Source organism: Rhinatrema bivittatum, chromosome 3 (genome assembly GCF_901001135.1).
Source record: "Rhinatrema bivittatum chromosome 3, aRhiBiv1.1, whole genome shotgun sequence".
Lineage (NCBI taxonomy): Eukaryota > Metazoa > Chordata > Amphibia > Gymnophiona > Rhinatrematidae > Rhinatrema > Rhinatrema bivittatum.
Genome location: NC_042617.1, coordinates 220017048 through 220037372, shown reverse-complemented (window position 1 = coordinate 220037372; position 20325 = coordinate 220017048). Strand labels below are relative to the sequence as shown.

At 50.2% G+C, this 20325-nt stretch overlaps 1 protein-coding gene across 1 annotated transcript in view; it reads left to right on the top strand.

Moving 5' to 3' along the window:
* The window catches only part of PSMB1 (proteasome subunit beta 1), a 136631-nt gene that overhangs the window by 98255 nt on the left and 18051 nt on the right, over positions 1-20325 (top strand). The window contains exon 5 of the mRNA XM_029594204.1: positions 20009-20115. Coding sequence (XP_029450064.1) covers positions 20009-20115 — 107 coding nt within the window. The remainder of the gene's footprint in view (positions 1-20008; positions 20116-20325) is intronic.

The window sequence follows — 20325 nt, the reverse complement described above, 5'->3', positions numbered from 1 at the left end:
GAGTAATGTCTGACGACCGCTACAACGGTGGCTTGCATCAACCGCCAGGGAGGAACCAGGAGCCAGCAGGTGTCTCTAGAGAGAGACCCTTTCATGGGCATGGGCGGAGATAAAACTTACGAGGGATCTTGGCCTCCCACATCGCAGGAAAAGACAACGTCTCAGCAGACTTCCTCAGCAGAGAGCCTGGACCCGGGGGAGTGGACGCTGTCTTCCAACTGATAGTAAATTGCTGGGGCCTCCCAGCCATGGATCTACTGGCCACCCATCTCAGTGCCCAAGTCCCCAGGTTCTTCAGCCACAGACGAGAGCCACACTCCCAAGGGATCGAAGCTTTCGCCAGACTTGGTCAGAGGAAGACTTACTGTACGCCTTCCCACCATTGCCGCTACTGGGCAAGGTCATCCGCAAGATAGAACATCACAGGGGACTAGTTCTACTAGTGGCCCCGGATTGGCCAAGACGACCATCGTACACAGACTTGGAAAGACTCCTTGTGGGGAACCCTCTGTGTCTACATCTACTCAGGGACCACCTCCGGCAGGGCCTGGTTCTTCATGAAGATCAGTCTTGATTCTCTTACGGTCTGGCCCTTGAGAGGACTCGCCTGAAGAAGCGTGGTTATTCAAAGGCCATGATTGACACCCTACTCTGCGCGTGCAAATTCTACACATCCCTGTCATACTTATGGATCTGAAGAGTATTCGAAGCCTGGTGTGAGGACCGTGGGATACTCCCACGGACGGCCAAGGTCCCCATGTTTCTGGAGTTCCTATAGGATGGTATGAAGAAGGGGTTGTCACTCACTCCCTCACAGTCCAAGTAGCCGCACTGTCCTGCTTCAGAGCCGAAGTGGACAGTATCAGGCTATCAACTCATCCGGATTTGTCTCGCTTCCTGAAAGGGGTTAAACTACTCTGGCCACCTCTAAAGTGGCCAGGGCCCCTATGGAATCTCAATCTAGTATTAGACTTCCTAGCAGGGGCTTCCTTCAGACCAATACATGGTCTGTCACTACGCTGCTTAACATTGAAGACTGTATTCACATTTCCGAACTACAGGCACTATCCTGTCTGGAACCGTTCCTTAGGTTCATTCCTGGAACCATACAGCTGTGCACTGTCCCCTCCTTCCTGCTGAAAGTGGTCTCAGATTTTCATTTGAACCAGGCCATCTCCGGATAAACATAAAGACTTGGAAGACTTCTTCGCCATCTAAATGTCTGCAGATTCCTGGTGCAATACCTGGAAAGATCGGAACTGGTGTGCAAAACGGATCGCTTGTTCATTCTTCACAGCAGGAAGAAGCAAGGAGAAGTGACCTCGTGGGCGACCATAGCCCGCTAGATCAAAGAAGTAATCAAGGCAGCCTACATAGAGGCAGGAAAGCCCTTACCACTACAGGTTAAGGCTCATTCTACAAGGGCACAGGCAGTTTCTTGAGCAGAATCCAAGCTGCTGTCGCCCGCTGAGATCTGTTGGGCGGCAAAGTGGTCCTCCATACACACCTTCTCCAGGTTCTACCGCCTGGATGTTCGGGCCTGAGAAGACACAGCCTTCACAAGGGCAGTACTAAGTGGGCCACGGGCAGCCTCCCGCCCTGTCCGGGAGTAGCTTTTGTACATCCTACTGGTCCTGAGTCCCTCTGGCTACACACTAGGAAATGGAGAAATTACTTACCTGATAATTTCATTTTCCTTAGTGTAGACAGATGGACTCAGCATCCTGCCCCAGAGAAGGAGAACCTCAGAAAGCAAACCTCGAGACTAAGCAAATACAGGTAAGCCGCTGCCTACCCCTAGTTCAAGACACCCACAGTTTGTCCGGTGTCGGCGTTAATTGGTTGAGTGCACTGGCGGTCTCGTTTTAAAATCAGTAGAACCAGTTTAATCAAGTTTTAACAAAGTTTAATCAAGTTAATAATTTATTTCCTTTTATATACCGAAGTTCGTAAGGAACATCACATCGGTTTACAATGTAATAAATATATAACACAGTTAAGACAGTCAGTTACATAGTCAATTAAGAAAACATTACACTAAAATATACAATAAATATTTCTAAAAGGTAAATACTAAAATCAGAAAAGCTGAGAAACGTCAGCTGTGCAGAAAGTGCTCTGCTTTCTATGAGTAGTATAAAATCATATATAACATGAAGTAATGTTAATGTAGCCATTATTAGGTTAAGTATAGGCTTGCTGAAACAGCCAGGTCTTTAACCAAGATATATCCACAATGGCTTTTCGAAGAGAATACTGAAGAGCTGAGGTTACTGCAGGGATATATCTAGAGTGATGTCAGCTTTGAAATCTTACTCAGTCTCCCATCTGCTAGCAGAAGAGCACATAATCCACTGGTCCTGAGTCCATCTGTCTACACTAAGGAAAAGAAGATTACCAGGTAAGTAATCTCAACATTCTTAGCCATGACCACCAGCATGGATATAAGTGAATTAGTACAAAACCATGCTGATCATTCAGGTCTGCCATAAGCTTTGCCTGACAGGTCCAAAGATTGAGTATAGAATAAACAGATGAAATTTGATCCAGCAAGAAGCATTTTTTATTTTTCTAATTTAACATTACAGCAAGACATCATCTTACTAAAAGAAAATGGATATGCAAGTTCAGTACATAACAAAAAAGAAGAAAACAATTTTCACATTCATCTAATTACAGAACAATTGCATTTCCCCTTAAAGAAACTTTGACCTGAGGGCAGAAAAATAATTGGAGACTAATAAAGCAGAAACATCCTTAACATAGGGCTTTAACGTGTCACAGGAGCTTATTACTACATGTTCCACTCTACTGCTAATTATTAGAGGGAGTTATAACTACCCTCCTAGCATTAAGGAAAGATTTTAATTGTTCCGGATAGAAGAAAATAAAGCATTCTGTTGAAGACTTAATTACGCACTTACAGGGATATTTTAACACACATAAAAACCCCAAAGAGACTACTTGGGCTCTTAACACTAAAAATTCTCGTCGCTTCTCCTGTGTTACTGGGGCAAAATCTGGATATATACGAATCTGTGTACCCCTAAAGGGCACTGCCATATTCTTAAAGTATCTTTTCATAGTTTCACTAACATCCCTCTCAGTAATAAATGATACCATTAACGTAGCACATTCATAAAATTCTGAAGTTGAGTCTTCTAAAAATTGTGTAAGATTCCCTTTAGCTGCAATATTTTGAGAAATTTCTCTGTTTTTAGCAGAAACTGGTAAGTAAAAAAGCTTATTAATTGAAGGGATTTCTCCCTCCTGAAATTTCAAAACCTCCGAGAAATATTTTCTCAATGAAACATAGGGAAGTTCTCCCACAATCTTAGGGAAATTTATAAATCTTAAGTTCAAGTGTCTCGAGTGGTTTTCCAAATGCTCCAGCCTGCGTGATACAGCGCTGAACTCTTTCACCATCTTGGCCTTATTCCTGATTCCTCACCAACTCTGCTTTCCTGGCGTGTAGCCAGATGGACTCAGAATGAATGGGTATAGTATGCTCATGCTAGCAGTTGGAGACGGATCTGACGTCAGCACGGGTATATATACCCCCACAGGAAGCGTAGCAACTCAGTAATTTCCGTCTCCAAAGCAGTTTGGAGAGCCTGCACGCTCGCTGAGTGTGTCTTCCAAATCTACTTTCTATTTTTCTACTTTCTACTTTCTTTTCACTAAAACTTCTACAGCAACATCGAGCCCTGCACTCCTGCGGTGATACCCTAAGGTCCCTCCCCCAGTAGAGTTTCCCAGGGTGATTTCCGTGATCCCCCGGAGGTTTAAGTCCTCGGTCCGGTGGCCGAATCGCGGCAGGGACATAGCCCCCGGGTGAGGTTCGGGTGAGGCATACGAGGCGCCTCGGTCCCGGCGTGGACGAGGCAGCGGGTGCATATCCTCAAACGCGGCGGTGAAGGTACGTGCCCTCTTCCCCCGCAGCCGGAGACCGCCCGGGTTCCAGCCGGGAAGTGCCGAGGATCAGGTAAGGCGTACGTCTTTTACTTCTGGTCTCCGAGGAACAGAGGATCGGCGGCGTGGCACGCCGTGGAGGGCGCCATTTTGTGGGCCTTGTTCAGGTATTGAGGGCCCGTAATAGGCGCAGGTCTCTGACTAAGCGCATATTATATTGCCTTATTGCTGAGAGCATATTGCATACAATTGAGCGTGTATTCATGACCGCATATTGCTGAGAGCATATTGCATATCATTGAGCGTATATTGTTAGCCGCATATGGCTGAGCGCCTGTTGTCTTACGCGTATATTGCTGCCGCATATTTTTATTAAGCGCCTGTTGTATTCAGCGTATATAGCTGCCGCTTATTATTATTGTGCGCCTGTTGTATTAAGCGCATATTGTTGCCGCTTCTCATTCAGCGCATGCTTTTCAATGGAACAGAACGCCTCAGCGTCTTCAGCGGGGGCACCGCCTGCCTCCGGCATTAAAGCCCTCGGCCTCTGCTCCGCATGCCAGCTTAGAGCCACGCACAGTGAAGAGCCAGACTCCTTATGTGCCCAATGTGAGGAGGCCGTGGGACCCTCGGGCCAGGACCAGTCTCAGCCACGATTTGCTGACAGTTCCCCAGGGGCTACCCCGGATTTAGCGGTCAGTCTCGACCAATCGGGAATCCCGGGGGATCTGGTACCCCGGCAATTAGAGGCTGCTTCAATTTCCTGGGTGGATCTCTTTAAGGGGATTCATGCCTTTGTACAGATGCAAACGGCTTCCCGTCCAGGCCCTGCGGTTCCGGTTGTTCCTGTTGTCCCTGCTGTTTCTGCGGTTCCTGCGGTGGCTGCGACTGCGGCGGCTGCGGTGGTGGCTCCAGCGGATCCTGTTCCTGGACCCTCACGCCCTTATCGTGAGCGGGACCTCCCGCCGCTGGACAGTCCAGATCAGTCCGACCAGGAGGTTTCACCGGATGAATCCGAACTCCCAGATAAGAGAACTTCCCCCAGGGATTGAGCCATATAGAATCATGAGGCGGTTCTTCCCTAAGGAGGATCTCTCCGACCTGGTATCTCAGTGCCTGGCGGAGTTGGATATTACAGGTCCCAGCGCTTCGGTACCCTCTGCGCAGAACCCCCTGCTGGAAGGTCTTCGTCCTACAGCCCGCCATTTCCATTCTTGCAAGCAGCACAACAACTGTTAGATTTAGAATGGGCTGCACCAGCGGCTTCATTCAAAGGGGGCCGGGCCCTGATGGGCACACTGGCACCGGCTATCCAGGAGCTGCTGGCGTGCCCTCAGGTGGACGCCTTGATTAGCGCTGTGGTCAAGCGCACTACCATTCCAGTTGAAGGGGGGGCGGCCCTCAAGGAGCCTCATGACCGGCGACTGGACACCATTCTGAAACAGACTTTTGAGGTGGCAGCTCTATCTTTGCGGATCGCAACCTGCTGCACAGTGGTGATGCGTGCCTGTTTGTCACAGGTCAGGAACAACGCTCCAGCAGCAGACATGGAGTCAGCTCTCTCGTTCCTCACGGATGCTGCATCAGACCTAGTCCGGACAACAGCCAAGGGGATCTCATCCTCCGTAGCTGCCAGGAGGCAGCTCTGGATCCGGAAATGGTCAGCCGATGCGCCTTCAAAGACACGCCTCACCAGATTGCCCTTTAAGGGCTCTTTCCTGTTTGGCAGCGACTTTGATAAACTGGCCAGCACATGGGGCGCTTCTCCAGTACCTCGACTGCCGGAAGATCGGTTCAGAAGGAGCCAGCACACCTTTCCAAGGCCCTCCAGGGGTAGAAGCTCCCAGCGCTTCGTGCCCTACAGGAGTCGCTACCAGGCACCTCATCCTCAGGCCTGGAATCAGTCCTTTCTGACCAAGCAGCACAAGAGGGGAGCAGGCCCGGGCTCAGGTCCTGGCCGCACCTCACAATGAGAATCCGCCGATCCATCTGGGGGATGGAGCCATAGGGGGCAGGTTAACCCTCTTCTACCCCAGATGGGTCGAGATTACGTCGGACCAGTGGGTCCTCGCCATCATCCGAGAGGGGTATTATCTGGACTTTCATCACCTCCCTCCGGACAAGTTTGTGGAATCTTCCTGTCCCACACACAAGAAGGCAGCATTGGAAGCTACCTTGGCGAGGGTCCTGTCCTTGAAAGCCATCATCCCAGTACCTGCATGGGAAGTGAATTCTGGACACTATTCCATTTATTTCATGGTACCCAAGAAAAGAGGCACCTTTCGGCCCGTACTGGACCTCAAGTCAGTCAATCGATACTTAAGGGTCCTGAGGTTTCGCATGGAAACTCTGCGCTCCGTCAAGACCGCAGTACAGCCAGGAGAATTCCTCACGGCCTTAGACTTATCGGAAGCCTACCTGCATATCCCGATCCATCCGGATCATCAGCATTACCTACGCTTCAAGGTTCTAGGACGCCACTTCCAATTCCGGGCTCTGCCCTTCGGGTTGGTCACGTCACCGCGGACCTTCACCAAGGTGGTCGTAGTGGTAGCAGCGGCACTCAGATGGGAAGGAATTCTGGTCCATCCCTACCTAGACGACTGGCTGATCAGGGCGAAATCTCAAGAGGAGAGCCATCGGACAACCGACAGAGTGATCGCCCTTCTGGAAAGCTTGGGCTGGGTAATCAACCTCAGCAAGAGTTGCCTACAGCCGTCCCAGTCACTGGAATACCTGGGAGTACAGTTCGACACCCAGGCAGACACAGTCAGTCTCACTGCCAAGAGAAGGTTGAAACTTCAGACGCGTATCCAGTACTTGATGGGAGCCAGTCGGCCCATAGCTTGGGATTATCTGCAGGTTCTCGGTCTCATGGCATCCACCCTGGAAGTGGTACCTTGGGCAAGGGCCCATATGAGACCTCTACAACACTCCCTGCTCTCTCGTGGAGCCCCCATCTACGGAACTATTCCATGCACCTACCTCTGCCGGCCAGAGTACGGACCCAGCTACGGTGGTGGTTGCTGTCCAACCACATGAGCAAGGGAGCGAAGCTGTCCTCCCCCACGTGGACTCTGCTCACCACAGATGCCAGCCTGAGCGGCTGGGGAGCACACTGCGAAGGACTCACCGCACAAGGGCGGTGGAACAGGGAAGAGTCCGCGTGGAACATCAACCGTCTAGAGGCTCGGGCAGTCCGATTGGCATGTCTTCGATTTGCTCACAGACTGAAGAACAGAGCAGTCAGAGTGATGTCCGACAATGCCACCACGGTGGCATACATCAACCGTCAGGGCGGAACCAGAAGCCGACAGGTATCTCTGGAGATCGCCCCACTGATGGCTTGGGCAGAGGCGAATCTTCAGGACATCTCCGCCGTCCACATTGCCGGGAAGGACAACACCACGGCAGACTTCCTCAGCAGAGAAAGCCTAAATCCGGGAGAGTGGCAGCTGTCACCCACAGCCTTCCAGATGATTGTGGATCACTGGGGGATTCCGGACATGGATTTACTGGTGGACAAGTCCAATGCTCAAGTACCCAGATACTTCAGCTGCAAGCGCGACCCGTTCTCACACGGAATCGATGCCCTGGTTCAGCCATGGCCTCCAGGGACTCTGCTATACGCCTTTCCTCCGTGGCCTCTGCTGGGCGCCATCATCCACAAGATTCAGAAACACCAGGGCCTAGTTCTTCTAGTGGTACCAGACTGGCCAAGAAGACCCTGGTTCGTGGACATGAGAAGACTACTGGCAGGGGGAGCCTCTTCCCCTGCCTCCTCTCAGGGATCTTCTACGTCAAGGTCCCATCCTCCACGAGGATCCGGCTCAATTCTCTCTTACGGTCTGGCCATTGAGAGGGCTAGACTGAAGAAAAGAGGTTACTCGGAGCCCGTGATTGCTACACTCCTCCGAGCTCTCAAGTTTTCCACATCCCTCACCTACGTAAGGATCTGGAGAGTAATCGAAGCATGGTGCGACACTCATGGCACCAATCCACATGCGACCACAATCCCTATTGTGTTGGATTTCCTGCAAGATGGACTTCAGAAGGGTCTCTCCCTCAGCTCCATCAAGGTTCAGGTGGCTGCGCTGTCTTGCTACGGCCCCAGGAGGGATGGCAAGACCATCGCCAAGCACCCAGATGTTTCTCGCTTCCTGAAAGGTGTCAAGCATATCCGTCCGCCACTGCAGTGGCCTGTGCCCTTATGGAACCTCAACCTTGTTTTGGATTTCCTCGCGGGATCCACCTTCAGACCCCTTCGGGGCCTGTCTCTCCGTTCTCTAACCTTGAAGATGGTGTTCTTGCTGGCTGTATGTTCAGCACGCCGCATCTTAGAGTTACAAGCACTGTCCTGCCGGGATCCATTTCTCAGGATCACTCCTGAGGCTATCCATCTTCGCACGGTTCCTTCCTTTCTACCGAAAGTGGTTTCACAGTTTCATCTTAACCAAACCATATCCTTGCCTGCCAAGGCGGGTTTGAAGAAATCTGAAGAAGGGCGTTTATTACGCCATCTCGACATTGGCAGATTGCTGCCCAGATATCTGGAAGTGACACAAGAAATACGAAAGACGGACCATCTGTTCGTCCTGCACAGCGGAAAGAGACAAGGTGAAGCGGCCTCGCGGCCCACCATCGCCCGCTGGATTAAAGAAGTTATCCGAGCAGCTTATGTAGAGGCTGGGAAGTCTCCGCCTCTACAGGTCAAGGCTCATTCTACCAGAGCACAAGTGGCATCCTGGGCGGAATCCAGGATGCTGTCGCCTGCAGAAATATGTAAAGCGGCGACATGGTCCTCCCTCCATACCTTCTCCAGGTTCTACCGTCTGGATGTCCAGGCCAGGGAGGACTCAGCATTTGCGAGGGCGGTCCTACATGGTCCTCAGGCAGCCTCCCGCCCAGGCTGGGAGTAAAGCTTTTGTACATCCCATTCGTTCTGAGTCCATCTGGCTACCCGCCAGGAAATGTTGAGATTACTTACCTGATAATCTCCTTTTCCTTAGTGTAGACAGATGGACTCAGCATCCCGCCCAGCTGCCTGTGTACATGGGTTTCACCGATTCAAGGTAAGCCATGTCATCTGTTTCCATAAGAGCGTACACTCTACCAGGTGTCAACGCCTTCCGGTTGTGAATGCTGGCGGTCTCCAGCTCCTATCAATCGGTCAGGGGAATCATGTTTCACTATTTCACCGAGCGTCAGTACACACATCCATAACAGCTTTTGCAAGGAAGATTACTGAGTTGCTACGCTTCCTGTGGGGGTATATATACCCGTGCTGACGTCAGATCCGTCTCCAACTGCTAGCACGAGCATACTGTACCCATTCGTTCTGAGTCCATCTGTCTACACTAAGGAAAAGGAGATTATCAGGTAAGTAATCTCAACATTCCACCGTCTCCATTCGCGGCCTTAATTCTTCTATCTGTACATCATGTGAGTCTATCTTCTGAGCAAAAATATCCATTTTATCATTAATTTCACTCACAACATTCCCTAATGTAGTCACTAGGTCCCATATAGCATCCAGCGTGATTGTCGCTGGCTTTAACAGCATTTGGAAGTGGGGACGCTGGATAAACTCACCCACTTTCAGCACAGGTGAAATTCCAGCCAGCAAATTCCTCCCAGCTCCAGCAACTGATCTCTCCGAAGCTTCCTCCTCTTTCTCCCGGGTAGGTGTTGACTCGGGGGGGGGGGGGAGGGAGGGAGGGGGTTGGGCCAAAGCCAGACTCTGTCCCTGGTGTTTCCTGCTCTTCAGAACTCTGTATCGGAGTCACAGTTGCTCCACCTCTCTGGCTTCCTTTCGTCGGGTCTGCCTGAGTCACTTCGGAGCTCAGTGACTCAACTGCCTGAGAGAGGTCAGGGAGAGCTGCTATCACGGGCTTTCGAGGATCCGGGGGGGGTGAGCATGATTTCCCCCAGCGAGACAAGCGCTCCACCGCTTGTTCCAGCAGCGGGGGTTTCACCTCCCGTTTCAAGCTCCTTCACAGGTGCGTAGGATGTTATAAGCCGCTGAGTCGTTAGCTCTGGGTCCGAAGGAAAGACACCGAGCTTCCCCTTCCTTTTCGCAGGCATTGTTACCAAAAATCTTATTGTAGAAACCGGAGCTCAGCGTTCACGCAAACTGTTCACGCCGCCATCTTGCCCATTTTTTATTTTTAAAGCAGTATGGACACAAAACCATGTACAGCCTTTTTTCTTGTAGTTACTCTTACTTTTCTAAACAAATTTATCAGCCTAACAGTGCTCTGATTTACTAATATCTGGTGAAACAAGGAGAGCAAAAGATCAAGTGGAAGAAAGGATTGCTAAAAAGGTAAAGCAAGGTGACAAAACATTTTCCAGATATATTAGAGAAAGGAGGAAGACCCAAGGTGGCATAGTAAAATTGAAAGACAAGTAACAATGTATGGAACAAGATGCTGAAATAGCAGACATATTAAACAAATACTTCTATTCAGTGTTCACCAAAGAAGAGCCTGGAGATGGACCATTGCTGGTTGACAAGAGCATACATGGGAGTGGGGTAGACGCAACCCCATTTATAGAAGAAAATATATGGGAGGAGATAGGAAAACTGAAAGTAGACAAGGCCATGGGGCCATGATGGGGTAAGTCTCAGGATACTAAGGGAACTCGTAGATGTGTGGTGGGTCTGCTGAAAGACTCGTTCAATAGATCCCTGGATATGGGAGTGCTGCCACAAGATGGAAGAAAAGCGGTTGTGGTCCCTTTTCACAAGGGTGGTATCAGAATGGAAACTGGAAACTACAAGTTTGTTAGCCTCGCTTCGATGGTGGGAAAATTAATGGAGATTCTGCTGAAGGAGAGGATTGTGTACTATCTTTAATCGTGGGTTTCTGGATCCAAAACAGCATGGATTCATCAGGGGAAGGTTCTATTATACAAATCTGATTTATTTTTTTTGATTGGGTGGCTAGACAATTGGATCAAAGAAGAGCAGTCTGTGTGATTTACTTGGCTTTCAGCAAAGCTTTTGATACTGTCCCGCATTGGAGTCGCATGAATAAAATAAGCTTGGATGTGGGCACCAAGGTGCTAGGATGTATTAAAACCGGTTGACTTACTGAAGACAGCATGTAATAGTAAATGGAACCTGCTCTGATGAGAGAACGGTGTTAACTGGAGTGCCAGTTTTGGGACTGGTTCTTTTCAATATCTTCGTTAGCAACATTGCGGAGGGGTAAGAAGGAAAAGTATGCCTTTTTGGGAATGATACCAAGATATGCAACCATGAACATGCTTGAAGGAGAAGAGAATGAAAAATGATTTTAAAAAACTCAAAAGATTTTGGCAGCAAGGATTCAATGCCAAGAAGTGCAGAGTCATGCACCTGGGGTGCAGTAACCCAAAAGAGCTTAATGTGAAAGGAGGTAGAAGACTATTTTCTACAGACCAGGATAAGGGACTTTGGGGTGATTGTCTGGTGATCTGAAGTCACAAAACAATGTGACAGTGGTAGCTTGAACCAGAAAGTTGATGGACTGCATGGAGAAAGGAATAGGCAGCAGGTAAATGGAGGTCCTTGGTGAGACTTCACCTGGAGTACTGTGTTCATTTCTGGAGGCTATCTCAAAATGGATGAAAACAGTCCAGAGGATGGTGACCAAAATGGTATTGGGTCTCTTTCAGAAGACTTACAAGGAGAGGATGAAGAATCTAAATATATATACCCTGGAGGAGAGGAGGTGCAGGGGAGATATGATACAGACCTTCAGATACCTGACAGGTATTAATGATGCACAAACGTCCAACCTTTTCCATTGGAAAGGAAACTGTTGAATTAGGGGTCACAATATGAAACTCCAGGGGGGGATGACTTACAACAATTATTAGTAAATATTATTTCATGGAGAGGATGGTGGATGCCTGCAGTGTCCTCCAGAAGAGGTGAAGATGAGAACAATAAATGAATTCAGAAGGTCATGGGACAAACACTACAGATCTCTAAAGGATGGTAATGAAGAAAGGAAGTGGTGTAACATTTCTGCATGGGAGTAACCTGCACGGAATGGCTGTTACTACCATAAGTAAATTGCTGGGCAGACTGGACCATTTGATCTTTATCTGCTGTCATTACTGTGTTACTATAGTGGTGGTTTTGGTAAGTAAGAGGTGCTTTTAAAACTTAACATTTAGTAGAAAAAAATGCAATCTCATTTGTTTTTATTTGTGCTAATAATTTTGTTGTTTTGAGGCAGCATTGGTGCTTAGTTTAAGTTCCACAAATTTTAGGCATTGTTTGATTATTGCTGTCCAATTACAACTATAAGATATCTAGAAATTGAGGCGTGTCATTTAAAAAAAAAAAAAGTGTACAGAGTACAATCTTTCAATAATCTGATGCAGTATTCTTTGTTTATGATTCTTGGTCTGATTTTTCTAAGCACTTCTGTTTTGGAGTGCTGCAAATATTTTAAGGTGGATTTTTTTTTAAATCCAAGTTGTATGATATAAAATCAGCACTTTAACTTAGATTGTAAATTCTGTGAAGCAGAGACTTATTGTGCCTGAGATACTAATAAATAAACAGCCTTGGCCATTATTTCAAAAGATATAGGGAGGACCCAAGATGGCTGACGCGTAGTCTGCAGCGCGGAGGCTCTGTCGAGCAGATTTCTTAAATATTTTTCCTGCTACTTACTTTTTTTGCCTTAATGGGAAGGAAAAGAAAGCCGTGATCTAGGAACATCCCTGCAGCTCTTTCGACTGTTACTTTGACGGGCCCGATGGATTCCCACGTTCTGCGTAGCTGCCCACTTTTGGGGCCTCAGCTGCTGGAGGGAGGGGGAGGGGAATTTGGAGCTCCCCTCTCTCCCTGGCTCACTTTCTCCTTTGAGCCCCATAGAGAAAATTCCACCAGATAACCCTGCACTTGCCAGATGCGCCCGAGAGTCGGAGGGAACGCCGACAGCCCAAGTGGCAGTTGGGGCGTTTCCAGCAGGGATTGACGAGGTAGTATTAGCAGTGGATAGCCCCAATTTCAGCTTGGGCCAGTCGGAGGTTATCTAACAAGGTGCCCAACTAAGAGAACAATCGAGGGTCAGCAAAGGTACTATCATTACAACCTATTACAGCTTTAACTTCAATGTCTGTTCAAAAACCTTCTGTCTTTACACTGGAGACTATCTGGGACACTATTTTGGAGTTAAGAGGTTTAATTACCCAGCAAGTTACATCTTTAACTTTGAAATGTAGTGAGTTGGAGAGTAAAATGACTGATATCTAATACAACTGTGAAGTTTAAATAGCAGTTAACATCTACAAGAGTACAGTCCAATTCTGTACAACAGATGCAAGCAGCATTAATTAAGGAAAATGTTAACTTGACTACAAGAGTTGAAGCTCTGGAGAATGCTATGAGAAACAGGAATCTGATTCATCAACTTTCTGAAATTGCCCCCAATTCCACCTAGGGAGATGTTTAAGAGGTATCTGGTTGAGGTTTTAAAGATACCTGAAAATGCGATTCTCCAGAATCAAAACTTTTCTACTTGCCTCAGTATAAAAGGGCTCCAGAAGCTCAGCATGGAGATTATTTTACACCACTAGTACCAGTGAGGGAATCAGCTATTGATGTGTCAACACTGCTTGAAACTTCTGATACGGAGTTGGCTGTCCCTGCTACGCTGATTGTAACTTTAACACTGGAACCGTTATAGAGCTGAACAATTCCTACAAAGGAAAATTAGTTTCTTACCTGATAATTTTCGTTCCTGTAGTACCAAGGATCAGTCCAGACACCTGGGTTGTGACTCCGCACCAGCAGATGGAGACAGAGTAAAACTTGTCGGGCACCCCTACATATAGTAAGGCGCCACCCACAGCTCCTCAGTCGTACGTAATGTCAAAGCAAATGGAACAAAACTCCAACTAACTAGCTATAACGCCCCAAACGAGGGCCGATTCAAAAACCCCCAGCTGGATCAGAACTCCCAGAACCAGAGGCCCCAACAACATACAAGGAAAACATAGAGCCCAATCGAGCGGACTCTCCTCATCGTAACTCCAAAAAACAGACTACGTGGGCGGGCTCCTGGACTGATCCTTGGTACTACAGGAACGAAAATTATCAGGTAAGAAACTAATTTTCCTTTCCTTGTACGTACCAGGATCAGTCCAGACACCTGGGATGTACCAGAGCTGAATTACCGAGGGTGGGAGCCAGAGAGTCCCGCTCGCAGAACTCTCTCTCCAAAACCCCCCGAATCCAGGCCCTGAACATCCAACCGATAGTGTCTAGCAAACGTGTGCAACGACTTCCACGTTGCTGCTCTGCAAATTTCTTGTGGTGACACATTCGAAGATTCCGCTCAAGAGGCGGCCTGTGCTCGCGTCTAGTGAGCCCGAAGACCCACCGGAACAGGCTTCCCTTTCAATATATATGCCGAAGCAATGGCTTCCTTGAGTCAGCGCGCAATCGTGGTACGGGAGGCTGCCCCACCACGCTTTGGCCCCGAGCACAAAACAAAAAGATGGTCCGAAACCCGAAAAGGATTCGTAACTTCCAGATAACGGAGCAGGACTCTGCGGACATCCAGTTTCTTCAACAGTCTAGTATCAGGATCAGAACGCTCCCCCTCCGGAAAAGCGGGCAGCTCAACCGACTGGTTCAAGTGAAAAGCTGACACCACCTTCGAGAGGAAGGAGGGAACCGTCCGTAACGAGACCCCCGCCGCAGAGAAGCGCAAGAAGGGCTCCCTGCAAGATAACGCCTGCAATTCTGAAACACGTCTCGCCGACGCGATTGCTACAAGAAACACCGTCTTGAGAGTAAGATCCTTTAACGTCGCACGCTTAAGGGGCTCAAAAGGAGACGTACAGAGAGCGGAAAGAACGCAATTGAGATTTCAAGAAGGACAAGGCGGACGTACTGGTGGCCGCAAATGCTTGGCTCCCCGAAGAAAACGCGCCACATCCGGATGCTGCGCTAAAGACCTACCGAGCACCTTACCTCTGAGGCAACCAAGCACCGCCACCTGAACCTTAAGCGTACTGCAAGACAGACCCTTCGCAAGGCCAGCCTGAAGAAAAGCAAGAACATCCAGTATGGAGGGTAGCACAGGATTCACCGCTCGAGCTCTACACCAATCCTCAAACACCGTCCAAACTCGAATGTAGGCGAAGGATGTAGAACGCTTTCTAGAACTCAGCAATGTGGCTACCACCGCATCCGAATACCCTTTATTCTTCAAGCGTTTCCTCTCAAAAGCCAGGCCGCGAGATAGAAGTGATCCGCGTCCTCCAAACAGACGGGTCCTTGACGAAGAAGCGCCGCCTCTCCTCGGAACCGGAGAGGGGGCTCCCGTGCCAACTGTAGGAGGTCCGCGAACCAAGGCCGCCGTGACCACTCAGGCGCCACCATGATCACCTCTGCGGGATGCATCTCTATGCGCCGAAGAACTTTGCCTATCAGAGGCCAAGGAGGAAACACGTATAGCAGAACGTTGGTGGGCCAGGGGAGGACCAGAGCATCCACCCCTTCGGCCCCCCTTTCTCTCCTTCGACTGAAGAACCTCGGGGCTTTGGCGTTCTGAGCGGTGGCCATCAGATCCATGTGAGGCGTTCCCCACCGCTCGCAGAGGAGGTGGTAAGCGCCCTCCGGCAGTTCCCATTCTCCCGGGTCTAAGCGATGTCGGCTGAGAAAATCCGCTTGGACATTGTCTACTCCGGCTATATGGGACGCCGCGATGTTGCTGAGATTCCTTTCCGCCCAGATCATCAGCTGCCGCGTCTGCTCCGCGACGGCTCGGCTCCTTGTTCCTCCCTGGCGATTGATGTACGCCACCGTGGTCGCGTTGTCAGACAAGACTCTGACCGCTTTCCCGTGAATCAATGGGAGAAAAGCTTGCAGCGCCAGCAAGACCGCTCTGGTCTCCAAGCAATTGATGGACCACTGTGACTGAGCTTTGGACCACTGTCCTTGCACCGAGTGTCCCATGCACACCGCCCCCCAGCCGGAGAGACTGGCATCCGTAGTGACCACCGTCCAGGCGGGCATGATCAGGGACACTCCGCGTGTCAGATTGTCGGAGCTGAGCCACCACTGTAGGCTGGACCTCGCCTGATCCGATAGTGGCAGTGGCAGGTGAAATTCCTCCGACACTGGCCGCCAGCGGGAGAGCAATGCGGATTGCAATGGCCGTAGATGAGTAAAAGCCCAGGGAACCAATGCCAGCGTTGACGCCATCGATCCCAACACCATGAGATGATCGCAGACCAGCAGGCACCGCAGGGACATTAACCTGCGCACCTGGCCCTGAAGCTTGGACACCCGCTCCTGGGACAGAAACACTCTGCCCTGCCTCGTGTCGAACAGCGCTCCCAGGTAATGTAGCGTCTGGGTGGGGACTAGGCGGCTTTTGGCGAGATTGACCACCCATCCGAGAGCGCACAAGAGTTGCAGGACCCTGTCGACTGCCTGTTGGCATTCGCTCTCCGATTTGGCCCGGATGAGCCAGTCGTCCAAGTATGGATGTACCAGGAAACCTTCCTTGCGAAGCGCGGCCGCCACCACCACCATTACCTTTGTGAACGTTCGCGGAGCGGTGGCGAGGCCGAAGGGAAGAGCCCTGAACTGATAATGCCTGCCTAGGATACAGAAGCGGAGAAACCGCCGATGGTCCGGCTGAATGCCGACATGAAGGTAAGCCTCCGTGAGGTCCAAGGACGCCAGGAATTCGCCTGGCCGTACCGAGGCTATCACCGACCGAATTGTCTCCATCTTGAAGCATGGAACCCGAAGACATCTGTTTACTCCTTTCAGGTCTAAGATGGGCCTGAAGGTCCCTTCCTTCTTTGGCACGATGAAGTAGATGGAGTACCTTCCTCGACGGCGCTGCCCCGGTGGAATGGGCATTATCGCGCCCAGGTCTTGCAGCCGACACAGGGTCTCCCGGACGGCCTCTTGTTTGCCGCGACCCTTGCAAGGGGAGACCAAAAACTTGTCCGCCGGAATCCGAGCAAAATCTAAGGCGTAACCGTGTCTTATCACGTTGAGGACCCACTGGTCCGTAGTTATACTGGTCCATTCCCCGTAGAAAAACTCCAACCTGGCCCCTACGTATGGCACGATCGGGGAAGCCGGCTGCCGGGAATGGACCGACCGCATTTCATTGTGAGGCTTTAGGACCTGACCCCAACGAGGGACCGTCTCGCCTCCCAAACTTTCTCCCACGAAAGGACTGAGACCACGACGGTGTCCTTGAAGATCCAGTCCGGTAGGAGGGCCCCGACTATTTCTGCGGCCGCAACCTTCGCGGTCCCCGAAAACGGGCCCTATTGGAAAACGAAGTTCTGCTTCTGTGCCTATCCTCAGGCAGCTTGAAAGCCCTGTTCTCTCCCAGCGACTGCATCAGATCGTCCAGCTCCTTACCGAAGAGCAGCTTCCCTTTGAATGGAAGAGAACCGAGATGAGCCTTAGAGGACCCATCCGCCGCCCAATTTCTTAGCCACAGCAACCGGCGTGCCGAAACTGCCGAGACCATGGCTCTGGCCGACGTCCGCAGGAGGTCATGCATGGCATCCGCGCTATACGCTATTACTGCTTCCAGCCGGTCCGCCTGTGTCGCCTCTTCGCCAGAGAGACCTGCATTTGCCTGAAGTATCTGCGCCCAGCGTAAACCAGCCCGCAGCGCAAAGTTACTGCAAATAGCCGCGCGGACTCCCAGGGCCGAAACCTCTAACACCTTCTTCAGCTGCCCCTCCAGCTTTCGATCCTGAATGTCCTTAAGGGCCGTGGCTCCTGTGACCGGGATCGTAGACCGCTTCATAACCGCTGACACCGCTGCATCAACCCTGGGAAAACGGAGCATGTCGAGGGCGTCGTCCGGCAATGGATACAACTTGTCCATAGCTTTACTAACCTTGAGGCCCAATTCCGGTGTATCCCATTCCCGGAACAGGATATCCGTCGCCGAGAAGTGGAACGGGAAAGCCACCGCTGGTCCTGTAAGCCCCAGCAGCACCGGATCCATCTTGGCATCTGTTCGAGCCCCCACTGGGGGGGCATCCACTCCTACTTCCTGAAGGATGGCCGGGATCAGCGGCGCCAGCTCCTCTTTCCGAAACAAGCGGACGACCTTAGATCATCACCTTCCACCGCTGGCGCACCCTTATCTTTCCCGGCTTGTCCCGCCTCCTTCCCGGCAGGCACTTCGGAGCCCCCTGGAGCGTCCGCATCCAAAACTTCCTCTGCCGACGACTCCGAATCGGACTCCGAATCCTGAGGGACCCCCCGTAAGGGCCGGCTCCTGGGTGGATCCGCGGGTCGCCGCGGAGCGTCCCCCGACTTCTTCTTCCGGGGATCCGACTTGCCCGAACCCCCTTTGGAATGCCTTCTCTTCCTCTTTAACTTTTTGTATTTCAGAAGCTTGTGCAGTAAACCCGCAAAATCGGAGGAAAAGGAGGCCTCCGAATCCGAGGAGGCCTCCTTTAGACTCCGGCCCTCCTGCGAATCCTCCTCTGCCGGGGGGTCGCTGCTGCGGGGAAAGCGTGGGGGGTAAACCAGCATCCCCCACGGCCTTCCTCGTGGCTTCACGAACTGAAGCCAAAATAGCCGCCGTTCCCGCGCTCAGCGGGAACGGATCAGCCCTGCCCCCTTCATCGGGCTCGTCGCGCGGCGGCGATCGCGCTGGCCGGGGTCGGGCCCCCCGACTGACCTCGGACGGCCCCTCGCCGCCCGCAACGCAATTAGAACAAACCCCCTCCCTAGACACGCGCGGCACGCGGCTCCCCTCGGCATGCGGCGATCTGCACGCGGCCGGGAGGAAAAAACAGCAAAAGAAGGAAATCGCACAGCCCTTTCGACCGCGACAAACGGCGTTCCCCCCCCCCCCCTCCCTCCCTCCCCGTGACGAAAAATGGAGCGAGAGGAAGAGCCGCCAGAAAAAATAAAAACAAACACTTTTTTTTTTTTTTCTTCTGTACTTGCCGCTGGCCTTGGTCCTGTTCCTCTCCAGCGGGGGTGAGTGAACCGGGCTCCCCGGTGTCACCCCCGACGCTGCTGCCTGCACAGGCCGGGTTCTCAACCCCAGCAGCGGCCTCAACCAGGGGGGGATGGTCCCCTCAGGACCTTCAACTCCCCTGGGAGGCTTACAGGACTCGGGCGTCTGCAGAGCTGCTTCTTTCCCTGCAGATATCTTCTTCTTCCTTTTCAAAAATTTTTTTTTTTTTTTTTCAATTCAAAATCCCCTGACTAGCTAATTCCCTAACCAGGATCAGTCGAGACTGTGGGTGGACCTGCTCCATCTGCTGGAGACAGAGAAAGACTGAGGAGCTGTGGGTGGCGCCTTACTATATGTAGGGGTGCCCGACAAGTTTTACTCTGTCTCCATCTGCTGGTGCGGAGTCACAACCCAGGTGTCTGGACTGATCCTGGTACGTACAGGGAATTAAAAGTTAGTTTTTCCAGACGTCTCCAGACAGACCCAGAGAAAGCGGAGACAGTTTTTGTTGTGTACACAAGTTGGGGGTGTATTTTTCCTCAAATTCCCATGCAAATGCATGATTAAGTTTCAAAATAAGTCATTTATTTTTTATGATCTCTTCCCCCCCCCCCCCCCCCCAAATTACCCAGTTTTTGGTAGGGAAAACACACCCTGTTGTCTCTGATGTAAATCCCTAGTCGTAAGCCCAAAATGGCTGCTATTTGTGACTATTGCTTTTTTCCTCACTAAAAATTCTTTAGGTTGTGAGATGGGTTCTCACCCTTTTTTGAGGACTAGAGTTTAAAAAGAGAGAAAAATAAGTGAATTGCTTTAAAATATTGTATTTTTCCTTTGTTTATTATGAAACTCATCTTTTTTTTCTTTTTTTCTGTTTAAGATGTAATGTCTGTATATTGAAAATATGCATAAATTTTAAAAAAAGCTATAAATCCAATTGTTTTTATTGTAACTTGACTTTCAAGCCAAGTGCTGTGTGAGCATCTGAATAGGACACCAAATACTTAACTAGGGACTCTGAAAATTTAGCTCTTATTATTGAACTGAAAATGGGACATTTAATTAGAATGATATGCACTTGATTGGTGTAATGTGATGTTGCATGCTTTTCTTGTCCATAGGGAAGGGAGCTGTCTACAGCTTTGATCCAGTTGGATCATACCAGAGGGATACTTTTAAAGCTGGTGGGTCTGCCAGTGCTATGCTGCAGCCCTTGCTTGACAACCAGGTAATAGATTTTGCCATTGTTAATATATTTTTCTATTCCAGTTTCATATCCTAGCTATTTATATCTTCACATTATTCCAGAATAATTCCTATTACTTTAGCCTTGCTTAATCTGTAGTTAGATTATCTCCACTAGGCCTTAAAAAGAGACCTACTACTTTGTATGGTAACAGTGTAGTACATTTATTTTCCTGTCATTGCGAGAAAGCAA